The sequence below is a fragment of the Zosterops lateralis genome, assembly GCF_965231275.1.
Source record: "Zosterops lateralis genome assembly, chromosome: 6".
Taxonomy (NCBI): domain Eukaryota; kingdom Metazoa; phylum Chordata; class Aves; order Passeriformes; family Zosteropidae; genus Zosterops; species Zosterops lateralis.
In genome coordinates, this window is record NC_139761.1 from 52,845,867 (window position 1) to 52,871,209 (window position 25,343).

At 55.2% G+C, this 25,343-nt stretch overlaps 2 protein-coding genes and 1 pseudogene across 3 annotated transcripts in view; 1 reads left to right on the forward strand and 2 right to left on the reverse strand.

The window, feature by feature from the left end:
- Positions 1–3,642: 3,642 nt before the first annotated feature.
- LOC310910172 (NACHT, LRR and PYD domains-containing protein 12-like) lies at positions 3,643–18,588 on the forward strand (annotated as a pseudogene). Its single transcript has 8 exons — positions 3,643–3,997; positions 4,615–5,323; positions 16,231–16,826; positions 17,200–17,333; positions 17,375–17,544; positions 17,758–17,930; positions 18,055–18,225; positions 18,387–18,588. The product of its transcript is annotated as an NACHT, LRR and PYD domains-containing protein 12-like (transcript).
- Positions 18,589–18,876: 288 nt separating this feature from the next.
- LOC310910173 (scavenger receptor cysteine-rich type 1 protein M130-like) overlaps positions 18,877–25,343 on the reverse strand; it is a gene marked incomplete at both ends in the record, with an annotated part of 33,102 nt that continues 26,635 nt past the window's right edge. The window contains 4 exons of the mRNA XM_083862630.1: positions 18,877–18,944; positions 19,447–19,587; positions 19,806–19,889; positions 20,115–20,210. Of these exons, the coding sequence (XP_083718756.1) occupies positions 18,877–18,944; positions 19,447–19,587; positions 19,806–19,889; positions 20,115–20,210 (389 nt within the window). The remainder of the gene's footprint in view (positions 18,945–19,446; positions 19,588–19,805; positions 19,890–20,114; positions 20,211–25,343) is intronic.
- On the reverse strand, positions 20,639–24,386 carry LOC310910897 (scavenger receptor cysteine-rich type 1 protein M130-like; the record flags this gene model as incomplete). The annotated part of the gene is made up of 8 exons (XM_083863973.1): positions 20,639–20,937; positions 21,023–21,331; positions 21,407–21,769; positions 21,885–22,199; positions 22,279–22,581; positions 22,656–22,976; positions 23,065–23,451; positions 24,233–24,386. Coding segments are annotated over 8 exons (2,451 nt in total), but the record flags the coding sequence as incomplete, so codon positions are not given.

A 25,343-nucleotide genomic window follows, 5' to 3' on the forward strand; every position in this document is an offset into this window, starting at 1 on the left:
GTCATCCCACAGCACCTACAGGCTGGCCAGCTCTTGGGAAAGATGGGACAGGAAGGGCTTATGGATATGATTGCCTAGTAAGAAATACTAGAGATGTAAAACCTGTGAGGGAAATAGAAATGAAGGCCAGCTTTGAAATGTAGGCATGGCAGGCAGGAAGACAGCGATTAGCTGGAGTTAGGTTGAAGGACAGAAAACAAAAGGACCCAAGAATGCAGCCCCTCTCCACTCTGCCAAGGCATCAGGGAAAAGTAGATAAGAAAAGCTGTCTTTAGAGTTTAGAATATAAGATGATATGGTAATATAATAGTTCTCATAGGCTACATGCAAAGTTTGTAGGTTTTGTATCTTGTGCCGGTTGGTCACTGTAAATTACAATATTCAACACAAAAGGAGATACAATGTATTGAAACAAGGTCCTCCCTCTCTTACCTTTCTCATTCTGACCTCTCTCTGGCTCTTACCTCACTCTTACCTCTCTTACCCCTCTTAGTTTTATTCCTCCCTTACATCATACCCTCTCTCTCTGCCTTTCTCTTTGGGCCTTTGCTTCAGCCGAGGCTGGTGGCTGAAAGCAGGCCCTCTTTACCCACCACCCTTGAAATAAAACCACGTGTTTCTAGAATATCTCAGGTCTGCAGAGTTCCTTCTCCCTGCCGTCCACAGATGCTCCCACAGCCAGCCTCTCTGGCCCAGCCAGCACGGGTTTAGGAGAGGGAGGTCATGTTTGACCAACCTGATCTCCTTTTATGACCAGGTGACCCGCCTGGTGGATGCAGGAAGGGCTGTGGATGTTGTCTATTTGGACTTCAGCCAGGCTTTTGACACTGTCTCCCACAGCACACTCCTGGATAAGCTGGCAGCCCATGGCTTGGACAGGAGCACTCTTCTCTGGGTGAGGAACTGGCTGCACAGCCAGGCCCAGAGAGTGCTGGTGAACAGTGCTGTATCCAGCTGGGGACAGTCACCAGTGGTGTCCCTTGGGGTCTGTGCTGGGACCAGCTCTGTTCAATATTTTCACTGATGACATAGATGAGGCTGTTGAATCTTTCATTAGTAAACTTGCAAACACTAAGCTGGGAGCATGTGTGGATCTGTTGGAAGATAGGATGGCTCTGCAGAGAGACCTGGAACGGTTGGATGGATGGGCAGAGTCTAACAAGATGAAATTTGATATGTCCAAGTGTCGAGTCCTGCACTTTGGCCACAATAACCCCCTGCAGTGTTATAGGCTGGGGACCGTGTGGCTGGACAGTGCCCAGGAGGAAAGGGGGCTGGGGGTTCTGGTCAGCAGCCAGCTGAACATGAGCCAGCAGTGTGCCCAGGTGGCCAAGAGGGCAATGGCATCCTGGCCTGGATCAGGAATGGTGTGGCCAGCAGGAGCAGGGAGCTCATTCTTCCCCTGTACTCGGCACTGGTCAGGCCACACCTTGAGTGCTGTGTCCAGTTCTGGCCCCTCCGTTTAGGAAGGACATTGAGATGCTTCAATGCATCCAGAGGAGGGCAACAAGGCTAGTGAGGGCCTTGGAAAACAAGCCATATGAAGAATGACTGAGGGAGCTGGGGTTGTTTAGGCTGGAGAGAAGGAGACTCAGAGCTGACCTTATCACTCTCTACAACTTCCTGAAAGGGGGTTGCAGACAGCTGGGGGTTGGTCTCTTTCTCCAGGCAGCAACTGACAGAAGGAGAGGACACAGTCTCAGGCTGTGTCAAGGGAAATACAGGATGGATATTAGGAAGAAGTTTTTCACGGGAAGAGTGATTAAAGACTGGAATAGTCTGCTTGGGGAGGTGGTGGAGTCACCATCCCTGGACGTGTTTAAAAACCACTGGATGTGGCACTTGATGCCATGATCCAGTTGAGGTGTTAGGGCTGAATTGGACTCGATGATCTTGAAGGTCTTTTCCAACCTACACATTCTGTGATTCTGTGATTCTATGCTGCAGGCAGGGACCATGGCCCGGCTGCCCTGCCACCACAGGGTCCTGCTGGAGGGCAGGAAGGCATTCCCCTCCTTCAGGAGACCTCCCCTCCTTTAGGAAAAGTCCTTCCAACAACCAGAGCCATTCCCAGCCCAGCTCTCACTGCTGCCACTGGGTCTGAACGTGCTGCAACTGTGGGACACAAGGGGGAGATCCTGCTGCATTTGCAGGTGGGCAGAGGTCCGGGTCCTTCCCTCTCCCTTTTCCACTTGGAGTTGCTGGGAACACTTGAGAGCATTTGGCAGTGCCAAATAAATGCCCTGCAGACAATCCCAGCAATCTCCATGTGCTCTTGCCCCTCATGCAACCATGTATTTGGATATGTCTGTACATTCAGTTACTGCCTCACATCCCCGAGTATATGACTGATGTATGTGGTATAGAGGTTCCAGAGGTGGAGTGATGTCCCAAACCTGGGAAAGAGTCACTGAGCAGTTTGGATTTAATAGGAAGAAAGAGAAATTTACTCTGAAATCAAAGACAATCCCGACACTGGAGCTGTTTTCCTGCAGCGCTGGGCAGGAAGGGGTGACCTCTGTGGGCAGGGCCACCCCTTCCAGGGGACAGGGCCCCACCACACTGCCACACACGTGTCCCCAGGGCTGGGACATGGCCAGGCCATCCTCATGGCAACGTCCCCAGGGTGCTGCTGCCAACATCATCATAGTCCATGTGTGCCAGGGACTGATCTGAGGGGTCACTGGTTGCTCCTGGAGGACCTGGAGGGGAGCAGATCCCACCTTGGAGAGAGCACAGAAAGGTGCCTGAGAGGACAGGCAGCTCCATGTCCCCTCTCACACACCCCACCTGGGCTCTGACCACAGCACCCATGGATCTGCTGCTGGGTCCCTGCCCTTCCCCACAGACAAACCCTGCCAGGGAGTGGCTCTGCAGAGGGGACAGGGCAGCTGAGAGCCCTCTTACCTCTGGGGAGGACACAGATCCACCTGGGCTGTGACACTCCCTGGGAGATGTCCCCAGTGCTGGCAGCGGGGGCCTCCTGCGGCACATCCAGGACATCGTCGTAGCCGTCCGGGGTTCCTTGCTGGGGCATGAGCTCTGAGTTCAGTCCTGGGCACTCCTAGTTGAAGCCTGTGCTGGGGTCAGACTCACCAACTCTGTCCACCCAGCTCATCCCTGCAGTCAATTATGTGTGCTTGTAATTCCTCGATAAATATGTTGTTTAAAATCACAGAATGGTTTGTGTTGAAAGTGACCCTAAAGCTCACCCGGTGCTCTCAGCACTTTCCAGCAGGCAGCTGGGCACATTCTTTTCTCTTGGGATGTGGATTAAGGATGTCTCTGCTGAAATCTCAGTTCTGGAGCCCAGGAACAGTGCCTTTGTGCCCTGCAGCATGAGTCAGAGACTGCAGGTAGCCCTGGGGAGTTGCATTTGCTCCAGGGGGATGAGGATGATCAAAGAAGAGTTGCTAGATCAGGATCAGGAGCCAGAAGAAGAATGTCCAACTGACCAGAGTGCCCAAATGCTCGCAAATTGTGTCCTTAGTGCCCCAGACCGACTGAGGAAAGCAGTGAGCCTTGAAATAGGTGGCTGCTGGTGTGTCAGGAGCATGGCTGGGCTGGAGGGGAATTGGTCTGGGCTGGGGACTGACCCTGCTCCTCATGGGCACAGAGCACAGGCAGGACAGCAGAGAGCACATGGTGCGGGAGTCCCGCCAGGACAGGGAGCTGGGCAGCTGTCCCAGGGAGAGCCCATCCTTCCACAGCCACTCCACCACCCTGACCATCTCCAGGGAGCCTGGGAGCAAGCACGGAGCCAAGGATGGAGCCGTGGCAACCGGCCAGGGATGTGGCAGCGCTGGCAGCGGAGCAGCCACCGCCGGCACCACAGCGCTGTTTGAACCTGGCAGAGACGGGCAAAGCCCGCAGGTCGTGGTGCTGCTGGGGGCCCCGGGGATGAGGAAGACAACCACGGTCAGGAAGGTGATGGTGGAGTGGACAGAAGGGACACTCTGCACCCACTTTGACTTGGTCTTCTGCTCTGACTGCCCTTGTCTTCTGCACAGCTGTTACAGTTCTGCCTGCTTTATCTCAGCTGAGGTCAGGATGAAAGACACAGGAAACGTAGAGTCGAGTTGGGTTTGGTTGTTTATCATATCTTATCTATTTCCAGTATTTACAGTCTCATCAAGCGTGAGCTTCAACTTGCTTTCATTTTAAAGAAACAAGACAAAATGGAGACTTTCTAACTTTTACCAAGGCTATTTAGGAGATAATTAGCCAATACCAAAGTGACACCTATATTATTTATGCTTTTGACCCAATCATGACCATTCCAGGTCTGCAATGCAGACATCTTTCACCCAATTAGACAAAACCACCCAAATCCGTGAAGAAGGAAGAAGAGGGTGAGGAAGAAGAGCTCACACAGCACCCAGAATCTTCCATCTTGGTCCCCACACACTACTATATAGCCAAACCCCAAAGTTAGGTTTTCACCCTGTGAGATCACACAACACCATTCCAAGAACACACCCACTACCCCAGTGCTATCACAAATCTCAGAAGCCTCTTCCAAGGCCTCAAGTTAAATGCAGTGCCTGCCTGAGGGTCAGCACCCCTCAGCCCAGAAAGCCTGAAATTTCCACAATCCAGGGTTCCAGCACAAAGCCATCGTCCTTGCCATGGAAGCCAGCGTGGCAGACCTGGATCCACAGCACTGTCCTGGCCTGCGAGTGCCAGCTGGGAAGATCCTGGATGACCACAAGAGGATCCTGTTCATTTTGGATGGCTTCCAGGCCCTGGGGCTTTCCTTGGTTCAGCCCAAAGCTGGGCTGAGCTCTGATCCCAGGGAGGTGAAGCTGCTGGAGCTCAGCCTGATGAGTTTGTTGAAGGAGACAGTGCTCCCCAAAGCCTCTTTGCTCATCACCGTGAGGTCAACGGCTCTAGGAAGCCTGAAGGGTGAGTATTCCATGGAGATCCTGGGATTTTCTGCAGTCAGGAGGGAGGAGTATTTCCACAGGTATTTTCAGAAGCCCAGCATAACAGGCATGGCCTACAGATTTGCCAGAGGCAAGGAGATCCTCTACAGCTGGTGTGTCATCCCTGTCATAAGCTGGACCATCTGCACCATCCTGGAACAAGAGCTCTGTGGGAAGAAAAACCTCCTGCAGTGCTCCAAAGCCAGCACAGGGATGATGATGTTCTATCTCTCCCAATTACTGAAGCACAGGGACAACACACAACTCCTGCAGCAGTTCCTACTCCAGCTTTGCTCCTTGGCTGCTGAGGCTATGTGGAAACACAAGGTCGTCTTTGAGGTAAAGGAAATCAAGAATTGTGGCTCGGACCAGCCAGGTCTTCTCCCCTTTCTTCCTCAGTAAAAGGATCCCAGGGGAAGGAGAAAACAGGAGAAGGGTGAAGAGGTTTTGCTGACCACCCAGAAACATGGTGGAAAGAACTCCACAATTAATAATAATTGTTAGAGCCATATGTATTCATTAACGTCGAGATGCGTGGGGGAATAATTTCACCAAAGACACTCATACTCACCAGGGAACTTGCCCCCCTTGTTATTCCCTACGGTCTCTACATATGCATGACATTCCATGGTCCCCCTTCATCCATATTCATTTTCTGACCCTGCCCATCTTCATATGGTATGGTAATTACTTCCACCCCCTTCTGGCCATGCTCAGTCCATTGTGGTGGTCTTTTGGCTAGTCTTCAGGCGTTCACCTCTTCACCTTTATCCCTCCCGTGTCTGCTTTGGCTCTCTTGGCACATTTGCAAGGGAACATACCATCTTAGAATCTGTGTTCTTTTTTTTATCTGCACCCTTAGCTCTGCTATTCTGCTGTTTAGGCTAGTTTTCCTTCTGACTATGGCCAAGTCTCCTGGTACTTGTAGTGTTTAAAAATATGCAAAAAGGTAACAGACACAGCATTCAGTGTTCACTAAGTGTCTTCTAAAACGTGATCTCATATATTCTAAAGTACTACTTGGAATACATCCTAACATACAGTACATCTTCTTAAATCTACTATAAAGGATTAGCAGGGATTTTTCAAATCAATGTCTCACACCCCTTGGCTCTACAGCTCATGGATCATCTTGTGGATGGCGATCACGGCGTCTTGATGCCTCCGATACTGCCGGCAGTGCACCGTCCAGGTGGCAACAGGTACTCATTGTTCTTCTACCTTCAGGAGTTCTACTGCAGATGGCTTCTCCGATAGTCCAGGCAAGGTGTTCAATTGCTTAATGCCTTCTGCCTCCACAGCAGCTATCCCAAAAGCCCATCTGAGTCCCTTAGGGTCTTTGGAATAGCCGTTCCTGAGGAAGTCTATGCCCAAAATACATGGGGACTCTGGGCCAGTCACAATGGGATGATTCTACCACTTCTTCCCAGTCAGGCCCACCTCAGCTTCCAACAGAGTCAATTCCTGTGATCCCCCTGTCGCCCCAACAATGGAAATTTGTTCTGCCCCCACATGTCTTGATGCCATTAGGGTCCCCTTGCCCCAGTATTGACATAAGCTTTGTATATCTGTGGCTCTGATGTGCCAGGCCATTGAATCCACACAGTCCAAAAGACCTGGTTTTCCCGTGCCTATTTCTGGCTAGAGGCAGGGCCCCTCTAGCACTGGTTATTATTCCCTTCCTGGGCATACACACTAGAGGTTCCTTCAAGGGCATCCAACACAGTATCCTCACTTCTGTAATACCTGGTGACTCAGTCATGGGAGGCTGAGGCTACTTCATTTTAGTGGAACCCCCTTGGTGAGGGTTTCTCTCCTTGAGCTCACACACCCATGCTGCCAGGACAGAAGTGGGCTTCCCATCCCACCTTCCCATGTCTTCCCCGTGGTCATGCAGGAAGGACCACAGGTCAGCTCGTGGGGTGCACCCTCTCTGTAGCTGGGGGACGTTGAGCTCTGACTCTGGGGCCTGTGACACACACTGGTGCCATATGGGAACTCTTCCTCCTCATCTCCTCCCTCACCTCCCTTATCTCCTCTTCGAGTTCCTTAACCACAGCAGAGACCTGAGCCTACATTGGGTCACTGATCATACTCTCATCATTTCTGAGCTTGTTGGTGACAGAACCCACAGTCTCTGGGTTGGTATCAGGATTAATTGTGGCAATGAATGCGGCATAGGGAGACGGTCCATGAGTTGCCAGCGTCCACAACGTGTGCCCTGTGCATCAAACCTTGTTGGGGTCATTATCCTGGTGTCCACCCCTCCCAAAGAGTACCTCCAATACTGCCACTTCTCTCAGCTGTTGGATCCCCTCCTCAAGGGTCTTCCAGTCCATTGTATGATGGTGCTCCTGCACTTTGTCTCGGTGGACAAACCTCTCCCTTCTACTCCTTAAAAGCCGCTCCCAGAGGGAAAGGGGGCCTGGCTCTCTTACAAATACCTGATTTACACCTGAGTCCTAGGTCAAAGGCCTCAAATTCACTACTATCCAGTTGCACCCCTGTAACCATAAGGTCCCAGACCTGAAGTAACCAGGCTGTGTAAGCCTCACGTCCCCGTCGCACAATATCTTTCTGCAGATTACGTAGACTTTCATACGACAGAGAGTCAGTGATGATCTCAAGCTCTGGTTCCCCTGTGGGTTGTGAGGGCCCTCCTTTCTTCTCCTTATTACCTGGCTGCTCTGATTTCATCTTGTACTTCTTTGTTTCCACAGGGGCGACTGCTGCTGGCTGTGACTGCCCTGGTGGTTCAGCTGGAACCTGGACGGTTGTAATGTCTGTGGGTTCCACTGCTGACCTTCAGACACTCCCTTTTCAGGGCAGGGGGAGGGTTTCCCATCACCTGGGGCTAATGAGGCTAATGAGGCCACCACTGGAAAAATGTGCTCCTTCAGCATCTGGCCCATCTCCTTCACCAGAACCTCCACTGAATCCAGGTGGTTCATTTCTGAGGTGGGCTGTGGGGCAGGATCAGGCAGTGGGGCAGCATCCCTATTCTGTGGGGCAGTTTCAGGCCCCATGGCAGTATCCCTGGTCTGTGGGGCAGTGTCAGGCCCCATGGCTGTATCCATGGTCTGTGGGGCAGTGTCAGGCAGTGGGCAGTATCCCCAGTGTCTGGGGCAGTGTCAGGCAGTGGGGCAGTATCCCCAGTCTCTGGGGCAGTGTCAGACTCCATAGAAGTATCCCCAGCCTCTGGGGTAGGTGTCTGTGCAGTCATCCAAGTCGACCTCACCTCATCTCTGAAAGCTAAATAGACTGGGACTATCAGCAACACTTGGTTAGTATCTACAGGAAATTCAAACCCTTCAAAGAACTGGTTAAAGGGCTGGGAGAAAACTTCCCCTGCTGTCATTTCCTCACAGAAAGTACCATTCTTAAAGGAACCCCAAAAACATACACTTAGTGTGTGGTAGCCATGTAGCCATGCGCCTGCCTTCCAGAGGAAGTTAAAAATCCATGAATGCCTCACCTTATCTACCCAGAAAACAAACTGGATAACAGCCACAGCAGCCTTAGTGATAGGGCCCATGTTTAGATAGGGGCCTGCAAATGGGAGGAATACAGCCACAACCACGAGCCATCCTAACCAGGGGAAGCTGGACCACATGATGCTGCCTAATGAGGTTTTTATATCCAGCACACACAGAAGAAAATATTAGCTTACTTGAGAACTGTTATTCCTTTTTTCTCTTTTCTTTTTCCATTGCCCTCAAGCCCCATGTTGATCACTGTGATATATGGTATAAAATAATTCCTGCTTAAGAATTAAAGATTTCAGCAATTGTAAAACCCCAGGCGGCGATGGGGAAGGAACCGATTTGCAATAGAAAATGGTGGCTTCGATTAAAGCTGAGTCTCCTCCGGGGATGGGCTGGACAAGGCCCCGGTGATGAGCACCCGATATGCATCTAAGGTCTTATCTATGCGATAAGACAATCTTCGTCGTCAAGGGTATACATCCCAATGCCAGATCCCCGTAAAAAGAATCAGGTATTCATCCCTACCCCAAAAAAATTTTCAACAGACCCTTTTCAACAGACCAGCAGCAAGAAAAGAAACTACATGAATTTCTGAGAAGAACAAGGACAAGAGAAGAAGAACACCCCTGTTCGGTCGAAAAACTGTATAAAAACGGGCCCTGCAAAGGCAGAATTTGTGAACAGAGGGGGATTCAGAGCAATAGAGGCTGAATCTAGGTTCACCCAGCACCGACCCCGGACTCGACGCTGTTTTTGATTGTGGCTTTCCAAAACCGATTTTGATATCGCAATAAAATCCGCTTTCATTATCAATTTGGTTACGTCGTTTATAACAGGCACCAAAATCTGTCTTGGTTTGGGAAGACACGTATCTGCCAGGGAAAGCTGGAGTCTCCCTTGGAATGGAGAATGTAAACCACCTCTCCCACCACCTTTTCCAATTATAAATTTGCAGTTAGAGCCTTTCTGGCAAAGACTGGGAGATAGAAATAGCAGTTCTTTACTAGTATGTATAGCAAAACAAACAAAAACAACAACTACAGCGTCAATAACAAAACAGTACCAAGAACCTTGAGGGATTTGCCTCACAACAACCCAGGTGGGGAGTTTGGCCTCAGTGCCCCTGCAGGACCCTCAGAGCACCAGGCTGGAACAGTGGAGAGTCCCGGGCTGGGAGCTGGTGTCCTGGGTTGCAGTGTAGGATGTACACAAAGTATTTATTCTATCACCATCTTCATGAACTGTTAAACCAGGTGGGGCAGTGATTTCCCAGGCCCCCTGCCTTTGGGCTGTCTCCTGCTAATGGCCCATTAACGCCTTGCCCATGACTCCCAGGTAACTCCCTCCAGGAGTTATCTCTGTTTAATGGGCCATCAAGGACCCACTTCACAACTCATCATCCCATTGTGAGATGCTCTGCCCAGGGGGAGGAGCCAAGCATTCTCACCTGGATATAAGCTGGTATTTGGGAAAGTGCACGCAGCCCTTACCTACTGGATTCCCAGAGGACCAGAGCTACCAGACCTTTCTACAGGATCACTGCTTCAGGAAGAGCACCACATCTGGACTGCTTCCACCACCCTGCTCAGGTCGTATTCTGACTCTGTCAGTGGTCCGTTGTGTTATTGCATTTATTCAATTTTGTTTTTACTTTTTTAACTTTTTTCTTGTTAAATTGTATTTCTGACTTGGAGCCTCTCATCAGTTTTGCTTTCAAACCTCGACATATTTTTTGAAGCCGCGACAGTGGGGCAGAGGCCCTGAGAAAAGTCAGAATTACAGTTTTGTATTGAAGAAGACACCTGTTCGCTATGATGCTCAACATGGTTACATGTGTGTTATACCTATCTCTCTATATTTTTCCAAACATGGGGCACTATTTGCTCATCTTAATGCTCCTGCATAGATCAGGGTATGGTACTAAAATTGCTTTATTGGTCTATTATGTTCATTGCTTGATAAACTCCGAGGCAATGAACAGCATTCAGAATATATACCCAGTTTTGGATTCGTGTCCTGGTCTAGGATGCTACATCTGGGGCCTCAACAATCTCACCCAGCCCCTCTGGGGAGGAGTAACGATTGACTTTTTCCAGCTTTTCAGACATAACACAGCAGTTTTTGAAAATACTGAGTACCCTCTGGATGCCAAGGACAGTATGATGTTGTTAGTCCTGCTTAGTCTTCTCTGCACAGCTCGTACGATGCTTAGGATCAAAACACTACATGGTTTGATGCAGCGTGTTCCTAAGGAAGAGGAAGAGGGAAAGAGAAGCAAAGCAACAGCATCTACACGGACCATCACAAAGAAGAAGAGAACCAAAGGCAAGACAACAGTGTCCTCATCTACACAGACCATTGCAGAGGAGAAAGAAGCCAAAGGTGAGGCGACGGTGTCCACATCTATGCAGACTCTCCCAGAGAAGAAAGGAACCAAAGGTGCCGTCAGCATCTCCACACAAACTGTCACTGAACTGGAACAACCTAAACCAGTAGCAGTTGCCACCACTCAGAAGAAGAAGTCAAGGAGCAAATCAGTCCGTGTAGTGACTGACGAGGATGCAGCAGGACCTTCACAGCCAGCAGAGGAGACAGAGATAGAGATCATCACTCGCTCTCTATCCCTGGGTGAGCTGCGTGACCTGCAAAGGGAATTCACCCGCCAGACCAACGAGTCCATCCTGACCTGGCTGCTCCGCATCTGGGACGCTGCAGCCAATGACACCATTCTGGATGGAATTGAGGCCAGGCAACTGGGATCGCTGTCCCGGGATGTGGTCATTGACCAGGGAATTGGGAAAACCCAAGAACCTCTCAGCCTCTGGCAGCGACTGCTGACAAGTGTGAAAGACAGATACCTTTGTAAAGAAGATCTCCAAGTGCACCAAGGCAAATGGAGCACAATAGAACAAGGTATCCAATGCCTGAGGGAATTGGCTGTGCTGGAGATCATTTTTTCAGAAGACAAGAGATTTCCCGAAAGCCCAGATGATGTCCAGTGCACATCACGGATGTGGCTGAGATTTGCACAGCTTGGACCAGAGATGTACTCACGTTACCTGGCAACACTGCAATGGAGGGAAAGTGAAGACAAGGTGGGTGTCTTGGCTAATAAATTAAGAATTTACGAGGACACTGTCACCGCCCCAGTTCGTACCCATATCTCATCTGTGGAAACAAGACTGGCTGAGCAAGTCCAGAGCTTGATTGAAGAAGGCCATCAGAAACGGAAAAAAGAGCTTAAAGAAGAAATTTATCATATTTCACCAGAGCCGACGAGAGTCTCTGCCATTTGAAGCAGGCGTTCCCCAGCCAGGGAGAGAGGATACACACCACGAGGTAACCTCTGGTCCTTTCTTCAGGAGCATGGAGAAGACATGAAGAAGTGGGATGGAAAACCCACCTCCTCCTCAGCAGCCCGGGTACGTGAGCTGAAAAGAGGAACACCTACCACAAGAAGCCCATCTAGAATCAAAGTTGCCTCAGTGTCTCAGAACTCCAGACGGTACAGGAATGATGATATGACTGATCCTCTGGAAGGGATCTCAGAAACATATGTACAGGAAGAGAACAATGTATGCCATGACCAGGAATAGAGGGGCCCTGCCTCTAGCCAGGAAGAGGAAAGGGATAATCGGATCTACTGGACTGTGTGGATCCGATGGCCTGGCACATCTGACCCACAAAAATATACGGCATTGGTTGACACTGGGGCCCAATGATGCCATCAAGGTATGTAGGAACAGAATCCATCTCTATTTCTGGGGTGACAGGAGGGTCCCAGGAACTGACTGTATTAGAGGCTGAAGTGAGTTTAACTGGGAACGAGTGGCAAAAACACCCCATCACGACTGGCCCAGAGGCCCCATGCATTCTCAGCATAGACTATCTCAGGAATGGATATTTCAAAGACCCAAAGGGATATCACTGGGCTTTTGGGATAGCCGCAGTTGAGAAGGAAAACATCAGACAGTTGAATACTTTGCCTGGTCTCTCAGATGACCCCTCTGCTGTGGGACTGCTCAGAGTCGAAGAACAACAGGTACCAACTGCCACAACAACAGTACACCGCCGCCAATACCGCACTGACAGAGACTCTGTGATTCCCATACATGAGATGATTCGTAAACTGGAGAGCCAAGGGGTGGTCAGTAAGACTCATTCACCTTTCAACAGCCCAATATGGCCCGTGCATAAGTCCAGTGGAGAATGGAGACGGACGGTAGATTACCGTGCTCTGAATGAAATCACGCCACCACTGAGCGCTGCCGTGCCAGACATGTTAGAGCTTCAGTACGAGCTGGAGTCCAAGCCAGCAAAGTGGTATGCGTCCATGGACATTGCCAATGCCTTCTTCTCCATCCCTTTGGCAGTAGAGTGCAGGCCCCAGTTTGCTTTCACCTGGAGGGGCATGCAGTACACCTGGAACCGACTGCCCCAGAGGTGGAAACACAGCCCCACCATCTGCCATGGGCTGATCCAGGCTGCACTGGAGAAAGGTGAGGCTCCAGAACATCTGCAGTACATCGACGACATCATCGTATGGGGGAACACCCCAGGGGAGGTCTTCGAGAAAGGAGAGAAGATTATCCAAATTCTGTTGAAAGCTGGTTTTGCCATTAAACGAAGTAAGGTTAAGGGACCGGCTCAAGAAATCCAGTTCCTGGGAGTCAAGTGGCAAGATGGACGTCGCCAAATCCCCACAGAGATAATAAACAAGATCACTGCCATGTCCCCACCTACCAACAAGAAGGAAACACAAGCTTTCCTAGGTGCCATAGGCTTCTGGAGGATGCACATTCCTGAGTATAGTCAGATCGTGAGCCCTCTCTATCTGGTTACCTGCAAGAAGAACAATTTCCACTGGGGCCTGAACAGCAACAAGCCTTTGTTCAGGTCAAGCAGGAGATTGCTCACGCAGTAGCCCTTGGCCCAGTCAGGACAGGACCAGATGTGAAGAATGTGCTTTACTCTGCAGCGGGGACAATGGTCTGTCCTGGAGCCTGTGGCAGAAGGTGCCTGGGGAGACTCGAGGCCAACCATTGGGATTCTGGAGCCGAAGTTACAGAGGCTCCGAAGCCAACTACACTCCCACAGAGAAGGAGATCTTGGCCGCCTATGAAGGAGTTCAAGCTGCCTCAGAAGTGATTGGCACTGAAACACAGCTGCTTCTGGCACCCCGATCACCAGTGCTGGGGTGGATGTTTAAGGGAAAGGTTCCCTCCACATATCACGTTACTGACACCACATGGAGCAAATGGATTGCTCTCATCACACAGCACGCCCGTATTGGAAACCCAAATCGCCCTGGGATTCTGGAAGTTATAACAAACTGGCCAGAAGGTGAGACTTTTGGATTATCGTCTGAAGAAGAAGAAAACCAAGTAACACATGCCGAGGAAGCCCCACCATATAATGAGCTACCGGAGACTGAAAGACGATACGCTCTCTTCACTGATGGCTCCTGCTGAATTGCAGGTGCTAACCAGAAATGGAAGGCTGCAGTTTGGAGCCCCACATGACAAGTTGCACAGGCTACCGAGGGACAAGGTGGGTCAAGTCAGGTTGCAGAGCTTAAAGCTGTCCAGCTGGCTTTGGATATTGCTGAACGAGAGAAATGGCTGAGGCTCTATCTCTACACTGACTCATGGATGGTAGCTAATGCTCTGTGGGGATGGCTGAATCGCTGGAAAAAGGCCAACTGGCAGCACAGAGGAAAACCCATCTGGGCCGCTGACATTTGGCAGGACATTGCTGCCCGAGTAGAGAGACTGACCATGAAGGTTCGACACGTGGACGCGCACGTACCCAAGAGCCGGGCTAATGAGGAGCATCACAACAATGAGCAGGTGGACAAAGCTGCCAAGGTGAAAGTATCACAGGTGGATCTGGACTGGCAGCACAAGGGAGAACTGTTCCTAGCTCGTTGGGCCCATGATGCCTCTGGTCATCAGGGAAGAGATGCGACATACCGATGGGCCCGTGACCGAGGGGTGGACTTTACTATGGACAGCATCTCCCAGGTCATCCACAACTGTGAGACCTGCGCTGCAATCAAACAGGCCAAGCGAGTGAAGCCTCTGTGGTATGGTGGACGATGGCTGAAGTACAGGTATGGGGAAGCCTGGCAAATTGACTACATCACCCTTCCCCAAACCCACCAAGGAAAGCGTTACGTGCTGACCATGGTGGAAGCCACCACTGGATGGCTGTAAACCTACCCTGTGCCTCATGCCACTGCCCGGAACACCATCCTGGACCTGGAAAAACAAGTCCTGTGGAGACACAGCACCCCTGAGAGAATTGAGTCAGACAATGGGACCCATTTAAAAAACAGCCTTATAAACACCTGGGCAAGAGAACATGGTATTGAATGGATATATCACATTCCTTATCACGCACCACCTACCAGGAAAGTTGAACGGTGCGGTGGACTACTAAAGACTACCCTGAAGACACTGCGGAGAGACCTTCAAGAATTGGGAAATGAACTTAGCCAAAGCTACCTGGATGGTCAACACCCGAGGGTCTATCAATCGAGGTGGTCCTGCCCAATCTGAACCCTTGCACACAGTGGATGGAGATAAAGTCCCTGCAGTACATGTGAAAAGAACCTTAGGGAAGACTGTTTGGATTAATCCCACCTCGGGAAAAGGCAGACCCATCTGTGGGATTGTCTTTGCTCAAGGACCTGGTCACACTAGGTGGGTAATGCAGAAAGATTGGGAAAACCATTGTGTTAAGTGAGAAGAGTGTGTAACATTTTATTCCCTATGTGTATGCGTATCTTTGTAAGAATGTATTAATTTGGATATGATGTAGCTAGTAATAGAATAAGGGGTGGATTATGTCCTGGGTTGCAGTGCAGGATGTACACAAAGTATTTATTCTAGCACCATCTTCATGAACTGTTAAACCAGGTGGGGCAGTGATTTCCCAGGCCCCCTGCCTTTGGGCTGTCTCCTGCTAATGGCCCATTAACGCCTTGCCCATGACTCACAGGTAACTCCCTCCAGGAGTTATCTCTGTTTAATGGGCCATCAAGGACCCACTTCACAACTCATCATCCCATTGTGAGATGCTCTGCCCAGGGGGAGGAGCCAAGCATTCTCACCTGGATATAAGCTGGGATTTGGGACAGTGCAAGCAGCCCTTACCTACTGGATTCCCAGAGGAGCAGAGCTACCAGACCTTTCTACAGGATCACGGCTTCAGGAAGACCACCACATCTGGACTGCTTCCACCATCCTGCTCAGGTCGTATTCTGACTATGTCAGTGATCCGTTGTGTTATTGCATTTATTTTATTTTTACCTTTTTTCTTATTAGATTGTGTTTCTGACTTTGAGCCTCTCACTCTTGCTTTCAAACCACGACAGCTGGGATGGCAGGATGTCCCCGGCAGGCAGGGACAGGATGCCCCGGCAGGGCAGGGGGGTGCAGAGTCACACTGTAGCAAGAGGAGCAGAGCCCCACAGCGGGGCAGGGCTGGCCCAGCTCCAGCAGGGCAGACAAAGGAGCTCAGAATTCCAAGACATGCAAGCAGATGATGGTAGATTTCCCAACACTGGACATTCGGGTGACAGTGAACTCCTCCTGCAGCAAGCAGGAGCCTGGCCGTGTCCTCTCCATCTCTGAATGCCGAGAGCCAGAGAGCCAAGCTGCCTCCAGCTCTGTCCATTGCCTGCCACAAAACTGGCGTTATCCCCCCTCCGAGCTTTCTGCCACCTCTTTGTTTTGGTCAAGCATCCTTAAGCACAACATACTTAGTCTTCTAAATAACTTATGGGGAAAGAAATTCTTTAGAGTGAAGAAAAAAAGGAGAACAATCCTAACCCCTAAAACAGGGGAAGGAGAAAACCATGGCAGTGTCTTTGCCTTCACTCACCTGCACCTCCAGGACTTTTTGGCAGCAATGTTTTACGTTCTGGAGGATGATGGGGAAATGGTCAGCACCTTGGGGAGGCTTGAGAAGGATGTAAATCAGTTCTTAGAAAGCTACAACAAGTCCAGAAAGGATTTGAATGTCACAGTGAGGTTCCTCTTTGCTCTGGTCAGCCAGAAAGCCATAGAGCACATGGACAAAACCACTGGGTGCAGAATTTCACCACGAGCCAGGGAAGAGCTGCTGCAGTGGCTTCAGGGGAGGCATAGAGGCCTCTCCCACCCTGGCCAAGCACTGAAGCTTTCAGACATGGACACTTTGCACTTCTTGTTTGAGACCAACGAGAAGAGCTTTGCACCAAGTGCATTGGGTCATTTCACTGACCTGGACTGGCGAGACACCAAGCTGACCCTGTGGAGACCAGATGGCTCTTTCCTTCTGCATCCAGACCTGGGCTGGGCTGGGCTGTGTCACCCTCCAGGGATGTCCCTTCCACTGGCAGCATCCTCAGGCAGAGCTGGATGCCAAGGCAGTGCCTTGCTAAGTCCTGCTCCTCCTCACTTGAATGACCCAAAAGGGCAAAGATTTCTCTTCCTCTGCCCCAAAGGATGATTCAGCTCTTCCCTCCCCAACACCAGCTGGGCCTTTCCCTGGGTGTTTAGTTCCTCAGCAGAGCATTTACTTCCTCCTGGGGAGAATGAGGAACACATGGGCTCCTCCATCCACTGCCCACTGTGGGATTGATGGTGATGGAGCTTCTTGGCTCCACCTGGCCAGGCCCCCCTGTGCCCAACTGTCACTCTGGCTTCCTGTCTGCCTTCTCCCTCACAAAGGGAAATCCCTGGTGCTGGAATGTTCAGTGCACCCTGTGATTCACCTCACATCCATCTCCCGGCTGATTCCAGCAGCAATGCTCCAGGCCCTTCACATCTGCACAACCAGCAAGGTCCCTCCGGAGGAGCCCTCCCGTGCGCTGGAGGCTCTGCTCGGGGTGGGTGTTGTCCCTCAGGTTTGGTGGGCAGGTGAGCAGCCAGCACAGGTGAGGTGTGCTGAGCCCCCGTTCTCCGTGCTCTCCCACAGGCTGCAGCAGTGCCGCTGTCCCAGAGCTGCTGCACGGAGCCCGCAGCGCCGCTGGCGGAGCAGCCTGGCCTGGCCCGTCTGGAGCTGGGTGACAGCTCGCTGGGTGACAGCGGCGTGCGCCTCCTCTGTCAGGGGCTGCGGACTGCGGGCTGCCGCCTGCGCATCCTGCCGTGAGCACCCCCGGCATCCCTCGGGCATCTCCGGCCTGGGAGCTGGGGACGTGCCCCAAAGGGACCCCGTGGGGTGGCATCGTGCCTCTGTCCCACTCTTCCAGGCCAAGGAGCTCCAAGGTTATGGCACTAGGCTGGGGACTGCCACCATGGTGGGAGGGCAGTGAGGGCACTGGGGAGGCTCTGAGGGTGTTTCCCGGGGGTTCCCACCAGGCTGCGCTATTCCCGCCTCACCAGCGCCTGCTGCGAGGACCTTGCCGTGTGCTGAGCACAAACACGTTTCCGGAGGAGCTGGATTTGTCCTTCAGCCCGGGGCTGCACGATGCCGGCGTGGAGCTGCTGTGTCAGGGCCTCCAGCACTGTGCCTGCCCTCTACAGACACTGCGGTAAAGGGGCTGCGACATGGGCCAGTGCTCCCTCCTTCCCAGGCAGAGCTTTCTCCTTCCCACCTGCAGCAGCTCAGCAAGCCGAGGCCAAAGCCCTCCTTCCCTGTTCCCCTGGCTCCCACAGCCTGGGGAGCTGCCGGCTGTCGGGTGCCTGCTGCCCAGCCCTGGCCACGCAGCTGCTGCAGGGGCCCCGTCTCACCTGCCTGGACCTGAGGGACAACGAGCTGGGAGCCCCCGGCGTCCTGCAGCTCTGCCAGCAGCTCCAGCATCCCACCTGCTACTGCAGAGCCTGGGCTGAGGGTCCTGCCATGGCCCCTTCCATGCCCAGCATTCCCTGAGCTGGGGAGCAGAGGCTGCGGGACAGGCAGGGCCACACCTGGAACCCGGCTGCTTCAGCACCTCCCTCCCCACAAGCTCCAACACCTTCTCCTCTTTTCCTGCATCCTCCATGCCCAGGCTGAGCACAGACAGAGTCAGCCTGGCCCTGCTGCAGGAACTGGACACCCTCCGGGAAATGTATCCAGCCCCGAACATCGGGAACTTCCTGGAGCATGGATGTGCCGCAGGCAGGGGCCATGGCCCGGCTGCCCTGCCACCACGTGGTCCTGCGGGGTGTAGGAAGGCACTCCCCTCCTTCAGGAGACCTCTCCTCCTTTAGGAAAAATTCTTCCAACAACCAGAGCCCTGCCCAGCCCTGCTCTCATTGCTGCCACTGGGTCTGAACGTGCTGCAACTGTGGGACACAAGGGGGAGATCCTGCTGCATCTGCAGGTGGGCAGAGGTCCGGGTCCTTCCCTCTCCCTTTTCCCTTCACAGTTGCTGGGAACACTTGTGAGCATTTGGCATTGCCAAATAAACACCCTGCAGACAATCCCAGCAATCCCTCAGTGCTCTGCCCCCTCAGCCCACCACTCCCAGGGATGTTTCTTTGCATCCAATTACTTCCTCACATCCCCGAGGCGATGAGTGATATAACCAGTATAGAGGTGCCAGAGGCAGAGTGAGGTCCAAGGCCTGCAAAAGAAACTCTGACCAATCTGGGTTTTATTACGAAAAAAAAAAAAAGGGAAATTCACACAGAAATCCAAGAAAATCCCTACACAGGAGCTGTTTTCCTGCAGTGTTGGGCAGGAAGGGGTGACCTCTGTGGGCAGGGCCACCCCTTCCTGGGGACAGGCCCCAACCACACTGCCACACACGTGTCCCCAGGGCTGGGCTCATGGCAATGTCCCCAGGGTGCTGCTGCCAACATCATCATAGTCCGTGTGTGCCAGGGGCTGATCTGAGGGGTCAGTGTTTGCTCCTGGGAGACCTGGAGGGGAGCAGATCCATCTTGGAGAGAGCACAGAAAGGTGCCTGAAGGGACAGGCAGCTCCATGTCCCCTCTCACACACCCCACCTGGAGTATCGCCACAGCACCCATGGATGTGCTGCTGGGTCCCTGCCCTTCCCCAAAGCCAAACCCTGCCAGGGAGTGGCTCTGCAGAACAAACAGGGCAGCTGTGAGCCCTCTTACCTGTGGGGAGGACACTGATCCACCTGGGCTGTGACACTCCCTCGGAGATGTCCCCAGTGCTGGCAGCGGGGGCCTCCTGCGGCACATCCAGGACATCGTCGTAGCCGTCTGGGGTTCCTTGCTGGGGCCGGGCAGGGGGATCTGGGACAGGCACAGGGCTCCATGGCAGTGACCAGCAGCCCTGGCAGGGCTCTGCCTCTGCCATCCCCTACGGCCTTGCCACTGGGCATGTGCTGGAGGCCCTTGGCTCCCGCAGGGAAAGGCGACCAACAAGGGGAGGACTTGTCCCCTCAGCTCCCCAGCCCAGCTGTGTCCTCTGTCCTCCTGCTCCCCGCTGGGTCCCTGCCCTGTGGCCTTACCTGGGACTGCCTCAGTGTCACTCCCCTCCACGCTGTCCCCGGTGTAATAGGGCAGCTTCTGGAGCGATCCCTCTGACAGGGAACCTGCAGGGTTCATCAGGGACAGGGACATCGGGGTGGGGGATGGCCTCAAGCAGCACCACAGGTAACAGAACTTCACACTGCAGACCGGGGTGCCGTAGTACTGAGGGGCCACCCACAGCCCTTAGAGAGGAACCATTACTGGGCCACCAAGACCCAGAGCTGCAGTGGGGCTCTCAGGCAGAGCCTTCACTCCAGACAGAGCTGGGGCACAAGGGCTGCACCCACCTGGGCGACTGAGCACCTCCTGGTACTTGGGCATTGCGGTGTAGTCCAGCTCCTCATAGACAGCATTGGAGATGGCATCTGCAGCTCTGCCAGGGCCTGGAAAAAAAGGCAGCACTCACCTGGAGCCCTGGACACTGGGATCATCACTACTCACTCTGTGAGCTGTTATGCAGGATAGGAGCCCTTGGACCCCCAAACTAGGTCTCTCCCTGCCTCTACCCACCAGGACCCACCTTGGCGCCGGGCACGGCACAGCAGCACAGCCAGGACACCCAGGGACAGGCACAGCACCGTCCCCAGCACCACACACAGCACAGTTGGCACAGGCACAGTCCCCACAGCCACTGCCACGGTGGTTCTGATGGGAAAACCTTCGGGGACACATTCAGGCAGTGAGAGCAGGGGATCCCAGCCAGCCTGGCATGGGGAATGCAGGAACAGGCAGAGCTACCTGTGCTGCTGGCACCCTCCGGATACGGGGTAGTGTCTGTCTCAGTGACGCCATCCCTGTCCTCCTCACAAGCCACGTGGGCGTCCCCACCAGGGCCGCAGCTCTGCAGGTGCCAGGGTGCCGAGGGGCACCCCCAGAGCGAGCGGGCCCCGTCCTCGCAGCCCAGCCAGGCCAGCCAGGCACGGGACGGCTGCTGGGCGGGGACGGCCGACAGCCGGCCCCGGTGCCCACAGCCCAGCTGGCGGCAGACGGCGGCGCCGGTGCCGGGGCTGGTGCCGTTGGCGCACACGCGGCCCCAGGTGCCCTTGTGGGACACCTCCAGGAACCCGCGGCAGCGCCCGCCGCCGCCTGCCAGCCGCACGGAGAGATGCTCTGCAAGGGGTGCAGGGGGGTCACGGCACGGCCACCAACCCCCCGGGCCTTCTGCCGGCCTCTGCCGCCAGTGGCCGCCACTGACCTGAGCACACGGCCCCTGCCCCGCCGCCGCCAACGCACTCGCGCTTTTCCCAGCGCCCGCATTCCCAGAGAGACTCCTCGGCCCCGGAGCACTCGGGGATGGACGGCCACAGCGGCCCCGGGCCGGGACCGAAGCGCGCCGAGCTCGGCGCCTCCAGTGCCCTGCCACAGCCCAGCTCACGGCACACAACGGCAGCGTCCTGCAGCTCCCAGCCTTCCTGGCAGACGCTGCTCCAGCTGCCACCGGAATAGACCTCCACACGCCCGGCACAGCGCCCAGAGCTCCCCACCAGCCTCACCCGCCGGCTGCCTGTGGGCGTGGAAGGAAAGGGCTGGGCTGGCTGCCTGGGGCACCATCACCTCTCACCTTTATAGGGACACTCACCTGAGCAGACCACGGATGCCCCATGAGAGATGTCAGCTGGTGCAGTGGTCATTATTAAATTAAAATTCTTAAGTTCATTCAGATATTTGTCGTTAGTTGTCAGATCAGTGGTTATCCCCTTGATGGTTTCAATCACCCTTTCCATGATGTCTGTCTCGTTGATCTGCCACAGGTAGGTCTCACCAGGGACAACATGACTCTTGTCCAGTCCTCCACAGTCCAGCTCCCAGCACACATTGCTGAAATTCCGTATAAGCAAAAGCTCTGCGGGCACTCGGCGCCAGGTCCCGGTGTCTATGGCCACCTCCAGCCACCCATCGCACCGGGTCTCACCCTCCACCAGCCGCAGGGACTCCACAATCCCTGGAAAATGGCCAGACGCAGCCCGTCATCACAAAACATCCCTGCATCTTCTCACTGGAATTCTTGAGAGGGCCCCAAAAGCCCTTCAGGCTCCTCCCGCAGGTGCCCTACACACCTGAGCAGGTGACAGCCGCGGCGTTTCCGGGGGCACACGGCGGCTTCCCCAGCACGGCCACGGGGCACTGGCCCGGGTGCCGCTCGCTCCCGCTGCAGCCCAAGGCGTCCGGCCGCAGCGGCCCCTCCCCGCTGCCGAAGGAGCCTCCCGGGGGCACGCTCAGGGCGCGGCCGCAGCCCAGGTGGCGGCACAGGACGTGGGCATCGGGCAGGTCCCACTCGGCGGCGCACACCGACCCCCACGTCCCCCTCACTGCCGCCTCCACCCGCCCGCTGCATCCCGAGCTGCTGTTCCCCAGCCGGAAGCCCGTGTAGGCTGTGGCAGGAAGGGCAATAAGAAGGGGGATTGTGCAGGGAACCCCAAGAGCCCCCGCCCCGCTGGCCCCGGCACTTACGGGAGCAGATGAGGCCCGCGGCGCCGCTGCAGCCCCGGCTGCGGGGCGGACGCCGGGCACAGGCACTGAGGAGGGGCTCCGTGCCATTGCACTGGAAGCCCCCGTCCCACAGCGATCCCGATCCCGCCGCAAATCGGCCACTGCCGGCGATGCCCAGCGCCGCCCCACAGCCCAGCTCCCTGCACACCACCTGCGCCACCTTCATGTCCACCTCCTCCTCGCACACGCCGACCCAGGCCCGGCCCTGCCGCACCTCCAGCTGCCCGGCGCAGGCTCCATCGCCTCCGACCAGCCGGGAAAAGCCTGCGGGAGCAGCACAGGGTCAGTGTCAAGGCTTGTGCATGAACGGCCGTGTCCCCCCACAGTCCAGCTCCTACCTTGGCAGACAACGGCAGTGTCATAGTCATGGATGCTGCCGTTATAGGGGCCCCAGCCACGGATCTCGCAGTCCCAGAGTGTGGCCTCAAACCCATCACAGTCCACCAGGGCCAGACTGACGGGCCCCTCTCCTGCACCAAAGCGCTCGAGGGCAGAGTAGGCACCGGAAGCCGAGCCACAGCCCAGCTGCTGGCAAACCACCTCGGCGTCCTCCATGTCCCAGTTGTCATCTCGCACCGAGCCCCATTGTCCCTGCAGCTTCACTTCCACCCTCCCGGCACAGGGACTGTCACCGCCTGCCAGCCTCAGCTCCACGGCATCTGCACCGGGACACCGGCACGGCTCAGCCCTGCCCGGGGTGCAGCAGCACAAGGTGCCTGTCCCAGCACGGCCAGCGTGTCCCCTCACCTGTGCAGGTCACCCCCACATCCCGCTCGTGGCCGCAGAAGTGCCGGCCCCATCCGAAGTGCGGACACTCCTGCAGCGCATCCTCGGTGCCTCGGCAGAAGAAGGGCTGCAGCCAGATCCGCCCTTTGCCCTGACCGAATGGGGCGTACGGGGACGCCTTGGCCACCCGGCCACAGCCCAGCTGCCGGCACACCACGGAGGCCCAACGGGCTTCCCAGTCGAAGTCGAAGACGCACACGGAGCCCCACTCACCGTCATGCTTCACCTCCACACGCCCGGCACAGCGCCCGCCGCCGCCCACCAGACGCAGCTCCCCGGAGCCTGCGGCACGGAGCCCGCTGAGCCGGGCCCGGCACCGCCGCGGGCCGCGCTCCCGCCCGCCCGGCACTCACCCGCACACAGCCGCACGCACAGCAGCAGCCCCAGCACCGCCACCGGCCCCATGCCACCGGCCCCGACCCAGCGCGGCCGGGACACGTCTCGCCTCCAGCCGAGCCACTGCAGGCAGCGGCACCAGGGCAGCCTTTATCAGGCGCCTCATCTCCCGGCTGCGGGGCCGCCGCCTCCAATAACCTGCTCCCTGCCCAAATATGAGCCTCGGCTGCGCTTCTGGCGTCACACACCTCCTCGCCACAGTGGGCTGCCACCCGGATGTCCCCGGGGGGAGACAGCCCCCCCTCGGCACCTGGGCTGCGGGGGCCCTTCCTCTACCCCCCGTGCCTACAGCTCTGCTGCTGGAGCCTGCCAAGAGCCGTCCCGATGGGGACAGCCTTCCCCCCAAAGCCCAGCAACAGCATCCACGGGGCCACCTCTGCCTCGGGCACCGGCAAAGCTCCAAGCCCCCATTTTTGGGGAGCTCCCCTCCCCCGCGGGGGGTGGCAGCAGCCCCCGGCTCCGCTCGGGGCTGGCAGGTGCCGGGTCCCCGGGCCCTCGCGGCGGCGCTGGCACATGGCGCTGCTGCCGCAGCTGTGGCCCCGCGCTCGCCTCGCCGCCAGGGCAGGAAGGAGGCGGTTACCCCTCGGCGGCTCCGGCATCGCCATCGACCGCACGCGGCTCCCGACACCTGCGCTGCCGCCGATAACGCCGCGGATAACGCCGCCCCTGCCCCGCCGCTCTGTGCCCCTCCAGCTCGGCAGCCGAGCACTTCAGCAAACTGAACCACCCTCACCCTTCACCACACTCTCTGTCAGCACGATCCCAATGCAGGAATCAGCTTTCACTCCTGGCCCCGGCGCCCCTTCACAGCTGCGGCTCTTGCGATCCACGCTGGCCCCGCAGCTTCCCCAAACACTCATTCCCACATCCACACCATGTTTCCTCATCCGTTCCACCCCAGGTTTCCCATGGCACAGTGGCAAGTGTTTCCATCCTTAAATCCACTTTGTGCTGCCCCACGAGCACAGCAGGAGCCCCAGGTGGTGCCTCCAGGAGATTCCAAGGTAAAGGAATTGGGCCATGGTCAGGCTGCCCTTCATACACAGGGCCCTGCTGGGGGACAGGAAGGCACTCCCCTCCAACAAGAGACCTCCCCTCCTTTAGGAAAAGTCCTTCCAACAACCACAGCCATTCCCAGCCCAGCTCTCACTGCTGACACTGGGTCTGAGCCTGCCCCACCTGTGGGGCACACACTGGAGATCCTGCTGCATCTGCAGGGAGGAGTCCAGGTCCTTCCCTCTCCCTTTTCCCTTCACAGTTGCTGGGAACAGTTGTGTGCATTTGGCAGTGCCAAATAAACCCCCTGCAGACAATCCCAGAAATCTCTTCCCCCTCAGTCCACCTTTCAAGGATGTGTCAGTGCATCCAGTTCCTGCATCACACCCCCAAGGGGATGAGTGATATAGCCAGTATAAAGGTGCCAGCACCAGAGTGAGGTCCCTGACCTGGGAAAGAATCTCTGACCAGTTTGAATTTTGATAGGAAAAAAGGGAAATTCACACTGAAATCAAAGACAATCCCTACAATCCCTACACAGGAGCTGTTTTCCTGCAGTGCTGGGCAGGAAGAAGTGACCTCTTTGGGCAGGGCCACCCCTTCCTGGGGACAGGCCCCAACCACACTGCCACACACGTGTCCCCAGGGTTGGGACATGGCCAGGCCATCCTCATGGCAACATCCCCAGGGTGCTGCTGCTGACATCATCATAGTCCATGTGTGCCAGGGGTTGCTCTGAGAGGTCACTGGTTGCTCCTGTGGGACCTGGAGGGGAGCAGATCCCACCTTGGAGAGAGCACAGAAAGATGCCTGAGGGGACAGGCAGCTCCATGTCCCCTCTCACACAC